This window comes from Bombus terrestris, chromosome 6 (genome assembly GCF_910591885.1).
Source record: "Bombus terrestris chromosome 6, iyBomTerr1.2, whole genome shotgun sequence".
NCBI classification, from domain to species: domain Eukaryota; kingdom Metazoa; phylum Arthropoda; class Insecta; order Hymenoptera; family Apidae; genus Bombus; species Bombus terrestris.
In genome coordinates, this window is record NC_063274.1 from 454,859 (window position 1) to 469,845 (window position 14,987).

The 14,987-nt window shown below is 31.4% G+C and overlaps 4 protein-coding genes across 6 annotated transcripts; 2 read left to right on the forward strand and 2 right to left on the reverse strand.

Annotated features, from left to right (window-relative positions):
* Window positions 1-219: 219 nt before the first annotated feature.
* On the reverse strand, window positions 220-2,150 carry LOC100643751 (protein YIPF6). Its single transcript, XM_020868003.2, has 7 exons — window positions 2,007-2,150; window positions 1,700-1,828; window positions 1,483-1,561; window positions 1,361-1,403; window positions 1,141-1,272; window positions 733-890; window positions 220-635 (listed from the first exon to the last, which is right to left on the reverse strand). Exons 1-7 carry the CDS (start codon window positions 2,049-2,051, stop codon window positions 520-522), a joined length of 702 nt encoding a protein of 233 aa, XP_020723662.1. The 5' UTR covers window positions 2,052-2,150; the 3' UTR covers window positions 220-519.
* Window positions 2,151-2,586: 436 nt separating this feature from the next.
* On the forward strand, window positions 2,587-3,828 carry LOC100643872 (coiled-coil domain-containing protein 134). The gene is made up of 3 exons (XM_020868002.2): window positions 2,587-2,734; window positions 2,957-3,166; window positions 3,269-3,828. Exons 1-3 carry the CDS (start codon window positions 2,587-2,589, stop codon window positions 3,613-3,615), a joined length of 705 nt encoding a protein of 234 aa, XP_020723661.1. The 3' UTR covers window positions 3,616-3,828.
* Window positions 3,829-3,947: 119 nt separating this feature from the next.
* On the forward strand, window positions 3,948-9,853 carry LOC100644082 (chitin deacetylase 1). 2 transcript variants are annotated; one of them, XM_003402924.4, is made up of 9 exons: window positions 3,948-4,391; window positions 7,633-7,751; window positions 7,849-7,960; window positions 8,043-8,170; window positions 8,248-8,453; window positions 8,580-8,875; window positions 8,961-9,207; window positions 9,297-9,488; window positions 9,587-9,853. In XM_003402924.4, exons 1-9 carry the CDS (start codon window positions 4,334-4,336, stop codon window positions 9,687-9,689), a joined length of 1,461 nt encoding a protein of 486 aa, XP_003402972.2. In that variant the 5' UTR covers window positions 3,948-4,333; the 3' UTR covers window positions 9,690-9,853. The 2 variants fall into 2 exon arrangements, with proteins under 2 accessions (XP_003402972.2, XP_048262656.1); XM_048406699.1 differs by lacking the exon at window positions 3,948-4,391 and adding an exon at window positions 6,607-7,473.
* On the reverse strand, window positions 8,176-11,625 carry LOC100644198 (NADH dehydrogenase [ubiquinone] 1 subunit C2). Of its 2 annotated transcripts, none has more exons than XM_048406700.1 (3): window positions 11,237-11,625; window positions 10,628-10,771; window positions 8,176-8,520 (listed from the first exon to the last, which is right to left on the reverse strand). In XM_048406700.1, the coding sequence occupies exons 1-3, from the start codon at window positions 11,409-11,411 to the stop codon at window positions 8,447-8,449; spliced, it is 393 nt and encodes a 130-aa protein (XP_048262657.1). In that variant the 5' UTR covers window positions 11,412-11,625; the 3' UTR covers window positions 8,176-8,446. The 2 variants fall into 2 exon arrangements, with proteins under 2 accessions (XP_048262657.1, XP_003402973.1); XM_003402925.4 differs by lacking the exon at window positions 8,176-8,520 and adding an exon at window positions 10,394-10,523 and having other exon boundaries at window positions 11,237-11,612.
* Between the last annotated feature and the right edge of the window lie 3,362 nt (window positions 11,626-14,987).

The following is a 14,987-nucleotide window of genomic DNA, read 5'->3' on the forward strand; positions in this document are numbered from 1 at the left end:
CATGATACTTTGAAATAATTAAAAAGTAAATAGATATTTTAATAGGAATGTTCGTTTGTGATAAAAGCAGTTGACAATGATTATATTTTTTCAAACTGTACATTATAGACACTGAACGATAATTTTGAGTTTCAAAGGAATAAAGTAAACATCTTTTTTTTGCATCTTGTTGCCTATTTTTGTTTATCGAGTTTATGTATAAATATATAACAATCTGCGAATAATTTACTTAAGTATTATTCATTATTTTATGCTTACATTAATGTTATATACGTACGTATAATTATAATTGACATACAAAGTTCCGATTCTCTAAACTGTATAATAATAAATAACATACGCATCTACAGTAATAAGTTTTATCTACAACTCTTGACACGTGACATATGCTTAAATTTAGCGAATTTCAAAGTACACTGTAAGCTAGATTTGCTCGATTTTTTAATTCTGTCTTCTCTTGTGCACAAATATAGGACAATGTACAGTCTTCTTATCATCATCATCATCTTACGATCTATTTTATGTAGTATGAGATATAACCAACCAGGAAATTACAAAATAGAATAAAAATATTGGATACACAGCTAAAGCTTTCTTTCCTATTGGTTGACTGTCGCCAAGAAATGCCATGGATGCTAAAATGTATACAAATCGTATTTACAAGAATGTATCAATGTAAGAATTTGATATGCAAGTGTCCATCAATATGAAACTCTATAAAATTATACTAACCATATGTTGCCCACATGAATCCAATCATGGTAATTACGAATCTTAGACTAAATAAGAAAGTAGTCTGTTCTGCCATTAATATGATTCTACATAAAATTAGAGAAATGGCAGTTGGCAACAAGCAATATCCTAAGACACAAATGCTTTGGAAAAAAGATCTATAACAAATATATTAAAATATCTTTTAGCAAATAAAATGCATACTTCATATGTCATTCATTCTTCTATTATAACATTTTATATTTATAAAACAAATTTTTTAAAACAAAATAGCCATGTTTTATAATAAAGAATTACAAGTCTCTTAATGATCTACAAATTCACGCACATAAAAGTCATGCAGTATACTATCATAATCGTTAGTATTACAACAAATACTAAATTTCTCTATGCAGTATAATTACTTACATGTTACCACCTAATAATTTGGAGTTCAATGTAACAACCATAGATCCAATCCATACGATTACAAAAACCTCTGCAAACTCTGGTCCCCCATCATTAAAATTATTTGCTGTATCAGAAGAACCTTGTAATATCCTAAAACAATTGGTCATAAATGTACTACGGTTTATAATCATAATTAGAACAGCAGTATGCGGAATATTATAAAAAATATTAAACTTACATTGCCATGAATGTACATAATACTAGTGGTCCCCAAAGATCCCCTAGAATTAAAAATTAAAAATAAGACACTACTATATATAATTCATGATTTATAATATTAAGATTCTTCTAGTAACGTACATTCCTTTAATAGGCATTTCTTCTCCTTGGGATATAAAACATGATAAAATTTCCTGCCCACTGCTCTGACATCCCTGAGCTACAATGTAATGTAATATAATAAATACAATACAATGTAATAGAATATAATTTTCTTATATATATATATATATATATATATATTGTGTATATGTACATGTATGTGTGTGTGTACATGCAAAACATTCTACAAGCTTACAATTGTATCCCTGATTGGTTCATCCAAAGTATTAAATTCAGGTTCTCCGAGATTTGATTTTTGTTTGCCTCCTACTGTCAGCTCACCTTCGATATTCTGAGGGTCGGCATATTCCATTGTAACTTTAAACTACAAATTAAAATTTGATATTAATATTATTATATTATATTTGTCATTGAAATGTTTACATATTATTATCAATACTTCTACTGAAAAATTTTAATTATATAAACTACCAAAAAATTAATGCACCTAATGAAAAATAAAATGACATCTTTAACATTACATTTCCAACATAAATACTTACATCAAGTTTTGTATCATCTGTCGCTGCCATATTTGTTGTCGACATTAGACCCGAAATTATGAAATCATTAAATATATTATTAAGATTTTAAATGGAAGTATCTTCATATCATATCAAATCATCATGCCATATACATGTAACGTGAATTCAATCTTCCTTATCTAATGTTTTCTTAATGACTTAAATGTTGCCCTGTTGTACGTACAGAAAGATCCCCTAACACGATTTAGCACTTCTCATGGATAGGGTTAACAAGAAAATCTAAAAAGGCACATATGCATCGTAATTTAAATTCCTCACGTAAGTATAATACAAATGTAAATCTTTTAATCATTTGCGAAAAAGTCGACACTAATATTGATACATTTGATGTACGAAATTGAATAGATGGCAGCATTATTGCAATGTCGCGTTTGTAAACTTGCGGCTTCACATTGCCGATTGAATTTTGTTTAAGATTGTATAATTCTTTCTAGAAAAGCACAAGGATCATGGACATTTGACAACTATTCCTTACCTTGATACATAGGTATTTTATCGATATATTATTTTATATATTAAGCAGTTTTCGCTCGACAAAATGCCACGCATTCTCTTTTATGTCGCAATCGTGTCAGTGTTGACATGTACCGCGCATGCGCAGTATATTTCCTTCGGTGTTGATCACCAAATCAGCGGGAAGCCGCAAAATAGCGATGCATCTCAAATCAAGATCTACGAAGAATTATGTATCCGCTCAAAATATAATTAGCCTTTATTTGGACATTTATTATATCATATTTGTGACATTTTTATAATTGCAGTTGTATCCTTTCGATTCTACGTACAATATGTCGTTTATTATAATATGTATTACATATAAAACTATGTAGAGATACTATGCTATAGATAATAATAGATCTCTATTTATTATTATATTGATTGAATCATCTTAACTGAAATATCATTAGTCAAAAAATCATTTGAACGTCAGCGCAAGGAACATGCTGAAGCCATTAAACGTCTTCAGAAAATAGATAACTACGAACGTTTGTATAAGATGATTTTAGTTATTGGTGAAAAGATGATTGATGCGATCGAGATAAATAAAGCATTAATAGCAAATGAAGATTTCAATCCAGATAATAGATTCTTGCCACAAAATGTTACTATACAAACTGGTAATTGTTTTGTTATTAATATAATCTTCTTTCTATAAGAAAATAAATTTTAACATGATTAGAAACATTATATACCTTTCTTCTTCTTTTTTTTTGTTTTAGCAATATCTACTGTCTTAGAAAATACGGCATTCTTTGGAGATATTCTTCTTCATTTTCCTCATTTTATTCACCGTATACTTAAAGCGCAACAAAAATGGAATCCGATCATAAATTGGTCCTTAAATTTTACGTATCATACTAAATATTTGTTAGATTCGGAAACCGCTGTTAAAATTCATTTAGCATCTCAAGAATTAAACGTTATAAAACGCGAACAGGGATATTCCAATCCTTATTGGCAGCCTACTGAGGCTCAAGAAGGAGACAACGGGAAGATGAAGAAAAAGAAATCGGCTACAAAAGGAAAACAGAAGAAGAGGCCACGAATGACCAAGGTTGAGTTTTGAATATAATCATATTTTTTTCATAATACGCATACACATGTACTTACGATAATAAAAAAAAAAAAAAAATGTATTCTTGTATACCTTATAAATATTTAATAGATTTTCAATATTAGATAGTTTTAGTTGACGAAATAGTACGAGAAAAATACTTTTTTGTGTATATAGGTATGTATTTTTGTACATTAAAATCCAACGGTTATTATTCTTAATGTATAATGGTCTTTATATCTTTGTTTCGTTTTTGAACACGAAGAAATGACGATCATGTCCCGTTCGAATTAACTGAATTAAAATATTAGAAAGATGGCTGGTTACCCAGTTCGAAATTATCCGAGAAGTATCTAAAAATCGTCAAGAATCCAGACTTTCGGCAGACTTTACTCGAAACCACTATCAGTGCTTTAGTGCGAATAAAAGCGAAGATTTCTCGGACGATGGAGACGGTGCGGTGGTAGAAAGTGGTCAGCCAATGAGCTAAGATCGGTTCCTACCGTTCGGTTCCCGACTCCCGTAGTCCATGGCAGACACCATTGCTGGTAAACCTTGGCTAACAGTACCGTGACATTTCTTTCTTCCAGTGGTTTATCGATAACAAGTATGTTCGTGCAACACGAACCCACGATTTAAAGATTACCTTTAAACATTTACCTTCGGACGTAAGTGTTGTGTAAATTTAATCAAACTGTAACAAGAATTGGGAAAACGATTTTCGTGAAGGATGACGTCAAAAAGGAGTCGATTGCTGTTCTGTGTCGTCGTGTTCATCGTTGCCACAGGTAGGAAGACACAGCTGCTTGTTTCGAAGAGAGATCGGACGGGAGATCAAACCCGTTGGGCGATATAAAACCTTCGGCTCTTCCTACCGTGATCTTTCATCGTAGCGAGGGATTTTATAAAGATTTTGAGATTTGTCATTTACGACTCGTAGTAAAGATTGGATTGATCTTTTTGAATTGCGATCGACTTTTTATGAAAGAAGTGGAGATAGTATAGGTAAAAAAAGAATGAAAAGGAATTCTACTTTTATCGGACATTGAGATTATATTAAAACTTTGATTTTTATGTTTCTCTGTTTTTCATTTGGTAAATGAAAAATATCGAACGAATTAAAATTTGGATTATCTACGTGCATCCTTTAATTTGATCTGTAATAAAAAATATGGCAATAATTCGAGACTTTTATTATCTTGTCCGTCTCTAATTTTATTAAATATTTTGTATGTAGAAGAATAATTCAAGCAATTAGTATAGCGGCTTAAATTTGTTAGAAAGGTAGATACAATGAAAGAACGACCTTCTCAGAACATTCTTTTGATAGTTTGCAATTCTTCGGTGAATCAGCTTACTGAATGAAGATTGCAATTCTCTTTCTCTTTTCTTGATAATTATTTGACAACAATCGTTATGTAAAATAGCAATAATTAGGAAAATAAATGCATCGCGATTTGTCGTTATAGACTGACGTTCATCAACCAATTCTCCTGTTAATCGAATTCAAGGATGTTCCTTGACCTATTGCGTGAGACGATATCTTGTTATTAATAAATTATACTTCTAATGCGATGCTTTAGATGCGAAGATCAATAGATCGAATAAAATTACATATGAAGATATACACTAACTGTACATCCAAAAACCGGTTATCGATAGATAGATTATATTCTAATGCAAATTCCGCTGGCTCCTCGGAATTTTCTCGAATTTGTTAATACGCATATGGCATAAACTACAATACAAAGTTTCGTCAGGAAGTCATGGGATACTGTATACATATTGATATATCATCATGTTAAATGCATCGATATTTTATTCATACCTGAAAAATTTACTAAAATTCTACGACCCATACGTATTAAAGATGACAAATGTTTCTAGTTAATATTGAATTTGCCCCCGAATAAATTCAAAAGAGTTTTCTCTCAAGAATTCGTGAAACGCGCATCCACCATGTAAATTGCGTTCTCCACGATAAGCAAGATTTCCATGGAACATTGAAAGTTCCTTGCATTGTCACGGTGCGTGTCGTAAATAAAGTTGACACAGATAAAATGGCAAGGAGTCAGAGGAAGCAAAGAACCAGCCGGCATGCCAACACGAGAGAAGAGCCGTTAAATTAGGTTCCCGGTCGGTGGTTTCACTGCTGTTTACATAAGTTTCGACGTTTACGTATATGGTGTACCGTACGTTTGCGGCTGTGTATGCGTGCACCACGGCCGATGGAAATGTTGCACCTGAACGATTTACCACAACGTCATTGCCAGAGCAGTACCTTCACTTTCCACTTTGCTGCTAAACCGATCTTTTTTGGCATCCATGCATATGCGAGATTCGCTCCTATAACGAGCAACCTTGCCGATCAATAATTCTTCTACGTGTTTAATTCATATGGACAAAGTTTGTGAAAAAAGATTTCAGTTTAATTCTTACTGTACTTGAAAGGTAACGCGTATATGGTTTGTTGAGACGGTAATTGATACATCTAACAATCTACATGCCGCGGCACGAATTAGTCGCCACAATATTTAAGCTGGTACTGATAGTTTAATAAAAAAAAAAAAAAAAAAAAAAAAAAATGTTTCAAACGAAACTTCATTGGTAGTATGATCTCGTGTATTGTATGATCGAAATTTACTACTATGAAATTGTTTTCAAAATTCTTTATATCGTAAACGAAACAACGCTTATTTCAGTTTTACACCCATCATAAGATCGTAGTGGAGTATCTTCCTGAAACGCTACTTTCTCCTGACAGTCCATCTGTACAGGATTTCAACGTGGTCAAATCCGAATCTTCCTCCGTCGAATTAAATGCCCAACCAAACCATACGTAATTTTCTAGTTTGTTGGTTTGATTATGGCCGCATCTCTACTTTTTCTTTCACTTTAAATCCGTTTGGCTACTTTCTGAATCTTATTCTAATTCACGTGTGATTACTTTCGGAAACATTTTGTTTTAAAGATAGTAAAATTACGTTAAATGTATATCCTTCTTCATTTGACGCTTGGAATAAAAAAAACATTCCGGTAATTACGGATTCTTAGCACGATTATTATTGTACATGATCGTCTAAAGTACGTTGTGGTGGTAAATGACAAAGTATCAAAAATCTCGACTCAACGACATTCTATAGTATAAACATTTTGTAAGAGACTTTCTTAAACACACTTGTAGAGTGATTATCTAACAGAATATAATAGAATAGGGAAAGAATTTTGATGGCAGCCTTGAAGTTATATTTATTCAAATAACAAAATTTGTTGTAATTAACTTTTTCTATTAGTGTGGAGAATGCATTAGAGACGTATGCGTAGGAGACGTAATAAAGAATTTGGTAATTATTTACAAGTAATGTCACTTCATTTATTTCGACGATTTTTTAATATATTGCAGAAATCAATATTTTGAACAACGTTTTTTCCTTTTGTTTGTAATTTATAAGTTTGGGTTAGGCGTTATTTTATTCGGTCCGCTCGCTGTCGAACGGCTAACAACCAATATTTTAAAGCGTACGTTGTCACGAACGTGCAAATATGAGCAAAATTCTTTGTAGTGATACCGAGAGCTTATGGGAATATCTCGAAAATTAAAAGAGTCCAGCAATAATATGCAAGGGAAAAAGTTGTTCAAGATATTGATTTCTACAACATATTAAAAAATCATCGAAATCGGTCAGGTGGCAGTACATGTGAATAATTATCAAGAATTTTTTTTATAGAAGATAAATAAATACATATGTATTTTACTGTGTACAAGATGATTATCGCTCTGGGAATTTTAAGATTTGCAAAATACTGTTACCAACGTGTAGAAGTCAATGTTAGACATTGATCTTGCCACTGGCCCACGTAACACAATACGTATAACGCATATGTCTATTATTTTCATTTTCATTTTCTTGAAAATATCATTCCGTCTGTTTTTCTTTTCTCCGATTTATCATTTTAACATTTACACGTATATTTCTGAGACCATTAATTATTTTTACAAATATTTAAGAATACCTGTTTGTTTCGTAGTTTATGGGCAGAAAACTGCTAAAAAAGAGGAAGAGAGAAAAGACGAAGAATTCAAATGCCCCGAAGGTCAAGGCAATGGTAATTTTGCAGATCCAGCTACATGCAGAAGATTTTATCAGGTAAACACGCTGAAATTTAATAATACAACGATACACGTGTCTTTTAATTGTAAAGTGCGATACAAAGAAATTTCATGTTTATGTGTAATTTCGATAGTGCGTCGACGGCTATCCGTATCTAAACAGGTGTCCGTCGGGGCTACATTTCGATGATATTAGTAAATTTTGTACTTTTAAAAATGAAGCACGTTGCGGACCTATTGCCACAAGTGAGTATTTTATTTTTAATAGCCGTAAATTAAATTATTTCTCATTAGTTTCATAGTAACGAAAACTTATTGTTAATACCAGCCCCACCGCCCGTCACCGAACCACCAATTGACTTAGCAGAGAAGTGTGATCCCGCAAACTGTCAGTTACCTTATTGTTTTTGTTCAAGAGATGGTACGATAATTCCTGGTGGTCTTCACCCAGAAGAAGTATATACTCTTTATTTGTTACTATTTATTAAAATTACTTTCAACAATACCTTTCACATAGTTTCCCTAAATTTCAGACACCACAAATGATAATAATGACATTCGATGGAGCAATTAATCACAATAACTTTGATCATTATCAAAAAATATTTGCCACTAATCGATTAAATCCAAACAACTGTCCTTTGAAAGGAACATTCTTTATCTCTCATGAATATTGTAATTACAATATGGTACAAAGTTTAGCACACGATGGACATGAAATTGCTACTGAGACTATATCGTGAGTGCTTCTAATCTTCTCACTTTAAAGACCACTCTTATACGATCCAATTTTTCCTTATTTTTTCCTAAAAGAATTTGAAAAGTGAATTAATACTCATATGTATGTATGATATAATTTGTTTAGACTACAAAAGGGATTAGAAGATAAAGGATATGAAGAATGGGTTGGAGAAATGATAGGAATGCGAGAGATACTTAAGCATTTTAGTAATATTTCAATAAGTGAAATTGTAGGCATGAGAGCTCCATATTTAAAACCAGGTCGAAATACTCAGTACAAAGTATTGGAAGATTTTGGATACATATATGATAGCAGTATCGGAATTTCTCCATTAAAAGTACCAATTTGGCCATACACTCTCGATTATAAGATTCCACATGAATGTAAAGCAGGCACATGTCCTACTAAATCATTTCAAGGTAATAAAGTAACTTTATGTATGTTATCACATATGATACAAAGCACGAGCTGTGAAAGAAGGAAAGATATCTTACTTATTTTTAGGAGTATGGCAGTTACCACTGAATGCACATTATGTTGAAAGCTATGAAGGAGGACATTGTCCATATTTGGATCAATGTGTGCTTCACAATCATGATCCTGAAGAAGTTTTTGAGTGGTTACAAGAAGATTTTAATCGTTATTACGAACAAAATAGAGCACCATACATGATGCCATTTCATACTAACTGGTTCCAAATAAAGGAACTTGAACGTGGACTGTCAAAGTTCCTTGATTGGGCAGTAACGCTGTAAGCAGAAAATAGCCTATACATCGTGTAATTGTTTATATTTCGTATTAGAATATTTTTATAAATTATTAAAATAATTATATTTACAGATCCGATGTATACTTTGTAACAGCTACTCAAGCACTTACATGGATAACTGATCCAAAACCAATAAAATCTCTGAATAATTTTGAAGGATGGTCATGTAAAAAGAAAGAAAATCTTCCTGGACCACCGTGTAACAATCCAAATAAATGTGCTTTAGATTTCAAACCTACAGAATCAAATTTCACTACAACAAGGTAAATGTCCATATAGCTAAATAGATAAATAACGTGTACATATAATCAAGATGTATCTAATACTTTGAAACTTAAAATAATAACAAATATATTTATAGGTATTTAGAAACATGCAGGGAATGTCCTAATAAATATCCCTGGTTGGGAGATTCAAAAGGAACTGGACTGTACAATGATAATTATAATCCTGAAAAGAAATAGAAATGTTCAAAATCTAGAATGATAATTAGAAAGAATTTAATTAATTCTCATTTGTTGTTGTTTATATAAATAACATTTATAATAAACGTAAAATCTTTTTACTTGGAAGCAGTTCAAGGCAATATACAATATACGTATATAAAAATGAAAAATATATTAAAGAGGAAATGGCAAATAAACAATATAAGTTCTCAAAAAATTTAAAAATATTAATAATAACAAAATGTACTTATACAATAAAATATACTTTTATCAGAACTACAAATTAAAATGTTTCCAAACTACAAAGCCATTTTATCAATTTTAATTAAATTTTTACACAATATGTAACTTATTTCTGTTTTCACATGTTTGTTTCTATTATACATACTGCATGTAATACATGTGTGCATTTCATCTTTTTTTACTGTAGTTAGCTTTAAGGAATACTTTATCAGATATTGAACTTGTTTTGACAATCATTTTCATTCGACACAAAAAGCTGTGGACGTCTTTTCAACAGTTTCTAAGGGATTAGTAAAGATATTTATTTGTCTTTCATCCATTATCATTTAAAAGGTTCTGGAGAATCATAAAGACTGTAGGAAAAGTTTGTTCATTACTTTTCATAGTTTTGGAGCAAATATTTAAACTGTAACGCTTTATGTACTAAATCTTATATGTCTAAAAATAGAAGCAAAGGTATAAGAAAATAAAGGTGAATATAGTATGCGATAAGTCATGTATTTTATTGTTTATTCGTTATTAATAAAGAACACCTGCTCTGTGACTAAAGTACGATCTTTTAACGCCTTGGATACCACTTGTTGAAAATATCACTATATTTTTTAACATCTAAAATATTAAAAATACATTTCTATCAATGATAATCTTTAGAAATAAAGATTTCCTAAAAAAAAAAAAAGAAAGAAAAAGGAGATATTTATAATGCTTTATACCTGGTTCAGGAAAACGTTCTGGATGATGCATTATATAATCTCTCATTATCGCGTCCCTTCTTGCAAATCTTAAATCAGCTGCCCAATGAAGACCACAACCGGCAAGAAAACCAATTATGGATGCCAATACTATGTATGGCTTATCTATGAATTGAATACACTTAATAATATGATTGATAATAATATGACAGCTGCATTAATATTAGATGTGGGATACAAAGAAAAGAAATTAGATTTTTCCTATGAAATGATAACAAAATTAATTCATTACTGTGGTATATTAAAAATTAGTACGTATGTAGTAAAAATAATGAATTCACGATCATATATAAATAGGTTACATTACAATTACTTGACTCGAAAGTTAAGCATTATATATTGTAATAGCAATTTGCTTTAGCGTGTAAAAGGGAAATCACATAGCTGGAGACTAAAATGCATTTCGTTAAAACGTGTTTCTAGTACCTTATTTTTGTCATCAGAACAAATGAAAATAGTATACATAATAAATATGGTAACTTATTTAGTATCTCTCCGAAATAAACTAACAATGAATTATAGTTATTACGAGGTTAATTACGTTAAAAGTAATTTACTTTATCAACCTACTGGCTGTTGCGGGTTTTTTTCCAATCAAATTTTTAAATACTATTGCAAGAGGGAACGAAACCGTACTAAATGGTACTATATAATATTTAAAAATATGATTGGATCGATCCAAAGCTGTAGGTTCAAGAAGGTCAAGTGCCCACTGAGCAGGAAACTTTTCTTCTGTCCCTTCCATTTATTCGTTTCTTGATACCTAATAGATATCACAAATGATTATACAAAGTGTAATCACAAATGCTATTAGTTATACTTCAGAATCGTGTTGATTAAAGTTTTATGTTTCACGTAACTCTACTACTTTCACTTATTTTTGCGCATGCGTATCACGTAATATGCTTTTACTCTATGACATTAGTAGGATTTTGGGACATTGGGAACTGGAAGAAGAGAAAGCATGCAACCTTATTCAATGCACAAATAGGTGGCGTCTGGCAAACTATATAAAAAAAATGGTATATACAAACCAAATCAAAACTAAAAATATAAAGCAAATTACAAATCTATGAACTATACTTTCATGGTTAAATATCATACATTGCTCTTTGTGTTTCTTTCTATTTTTTTTTCTTTTTTTTTGTAAAAAGAATCTTCCGATAAAAGAATATTAAAAGATATAGGTTAAATTATTATCCAAATTTAAAGTAGTATCGGTAAGAAATATTTTAGTCATTTGCTCATGCTTCTCGAAATATACTTGTAACACAAGTAGAGTTCATTAATTATTCGATACTACATGCCACAGTAGTGGTCCGTGTTCGCCTGTAATTAGCCTGGGGTCCTGATTATGAATTAAAACGACCACACCGCTCCTCGGATCAAAATGTTAATTTATGTATCGTTTACAGTATCATGTAGGTGGAAAATGGACCAAATTCGTGTTCTCGTTTCCGGTTTGTTTAACTCGTTCTCTTCAGACAGATCATGTTTCATTCGTTCTCCGATAGATGGAGTTCTCGTTCGTACTTATCTTCTTACGATGTAAGCAAAACCAATGCATTTATAGATAGGTAAGTATTTGTTCTCATCATATTCATGCAATTATATAACATTGTGAACAGTTTTACTAGAGAGAAGGAGAGAGATGGCTGCCCTTTTAATATCTAAATTAGTCACGATATAAACACTTTTACTTTATAATATATTAAACACATGTTATATATTACATATATTTTAAAAAGCTTTAAATTAAATTTGAGTGAAAAGGATTTGCAATTTATTTTATTCGATATAATTTGTACAACCTTTTACATCTTTGAATTATGCGTTGTACCAATATACATTTTATATCCCTTTATTTTATTTCTTTATTTTTTGGTATTTTGAGGGACAAAATTTGTCAACGAATAGAGGTATAAAAGTACATCCCCGATCAGAATGTCTGCTTCAACTGGCGATATCTCGAGATGAGACGAAGCAGCTCTTCGAACAGCTCGAATAATGTGTAACTGATGTAATACGATATAATGGGACTACATGTATAATACGGTGAATGAAGGCGAGGCATTAGTATTTATGTATGGGTGTAACACTCGGAAACACTGAACTAGATCATTCGCAGATCGTGTTTATCTTATGGGCTCCTTTTTTCCCTTCTTCTTTAACATTATCAATTCTGCCTAACAGTTTGTCAATTAATTATTTATGTTCTATGTCAACATTTATCGATTTTTATCGATCGATGGTATCGATTCTGGAGCGTTTTATTTCTTTTATAAAACACAAAATACACATAAAGTTAATTGATAATTCGTACTTTTGTCAGATATAAAATGATTCGATTCGATTCGATTCTCAAGGAATCGTCACGAACTCTGTGCCGGCTGTCGTGCGAGCAGATTGCAAACACCTGTCCACCAGAAAATATTCACCGTTGGATATTCACGACGAAGCTGCCACGGCAGAAGGTTTGTCAGCTGCTACCGCAGCTGAGGTAAGCGATCGTCTTCGCTCGAAATACACGAGACCCGAGACGACGACATACAGATCAACGAGTTTACTTTCGATCTTCTGCATGGACCGTGCCCGTTTTCTTCTCAAATTTCTTCACCGATTGACTTCACGACCCACAGATTTTTCAATATTCCGATCATTTTGCTAGCCTACATATTTTCTATGGATTGTATTTCGTGGTTAGACGGTCGAGTGAGCTCGCCGATGTATTCTAGCCGGTATGTATCCAAGAAATAAATCAAGCGTTGTTAAACGGAATCCATCTGTTAACCGGCTGACACCTCTTCTTTGTTTTTGTCTTAAAGAATGCTCGAATTAGGAATTTGTTTGTTTTGTAATTAATGTGATGTGCCGTCTCAACAGGTATAGAACGAAGGTAGCTGCTATCTAAGACAAGCAGAAAGCTATTGAAACATAAATTCGAAACATAAACTTAAAACATAGAAGAACAAAACAAATTGCATTATATTTTATCGTATTATAATTGTCATAATCATACTATATCGTTTAAAACAGTTTCGATATACTTAAACAAAAGCAAAGAACGTTTTAGAATTTATTTTACATAAAAGATAGGATAATTTATTGTATAAATGTAATAAATAGTAGATCTCATTTTTATTTCCAAAGTCTGTTTAATTTATTAGAAATATAGAAAAAGAATACATTAATATGCGTTCTTTTTGTATATTTTCTTTTTCTTAGTTACTTTGTTCTTAATAGGATGCTTTTGTTGAAGTTGGGCAAAGTCGAAGATAGGAATGCTTTGATTCGTGGAAGCAAAATCGATGGATAATACAGAAAAAGATTGCGTTAGTCTCGGAATAAGGTACAACAGGTTACATACAGAATATTAATATGTATACACGATATAAACTTATGTACGACGTGTGACATCAACAAATATCCGTAACACCTAAAAAAATCTACCGTTTTTTTGCCTAGTTATGGAAAATGCAGATTGCTTATAAGATTCACGTTCAATTAGCTGGAAACTAGCGTAGTTCATAGAGTTTTAAGTACTTTATACGCTTAATAGTAAACAACTTGCTATAATATAGCGATGTTTAGTTTACTTTATTATTAACAATAATTAGCTAAAACACTAATCATTTATCGTCATTCGACGGATGTAGTTTTCGAGGTAAGATGGAGTAAGATGGACATATACATATACTTATGTTTATCGCATTGAATCACAATGATGAATGATTTTAACACCAAGATATTAATTTCACTTTCTGCATAAATAATTGTGTTTGTAATATGTTTGAAAAAAGCGAGAATCTTTTTAAACTTGGTACTATTTAAGATATTTGAGACGTAGATCGACTTTCTTAGAGTTTCTTTTTTTTTTCTTTTTGAAATTTTGACTCATTTTGAAATGTATGATTCAATTTTTAGAGAGCCTAGTCATACCGAAATTTGAATATTTATCTTGAAAGTGGATAGTTTTAACACGTAATTCCTATGGTAAGCAGCTGCAAAAGTGACTTTTTGTAAAATTACGAATAAACTGTTCTTACAAAGCTGTTAAGAAACTAATGTATTATGTAAAATAGCTAGATGAACTTGTTTTTAAAGAAGAATTTAGCCCTCGTCTCACCGTTTTCAATTTCAAAAGTAATGTGAGATATATCGTAAAGATAGTTTCAGCATCGAAAATGCCGTATATTATAACGCGAAGTTGCCGCTATGTACATTTATGAATTATCTGCTAGTGTGCGCGCGCGTAGAAAGTGCAGACAAGAAATTTCTTCGTAGAGGAAAAATGTCAAACATGCGCGAAGAATATGACTTT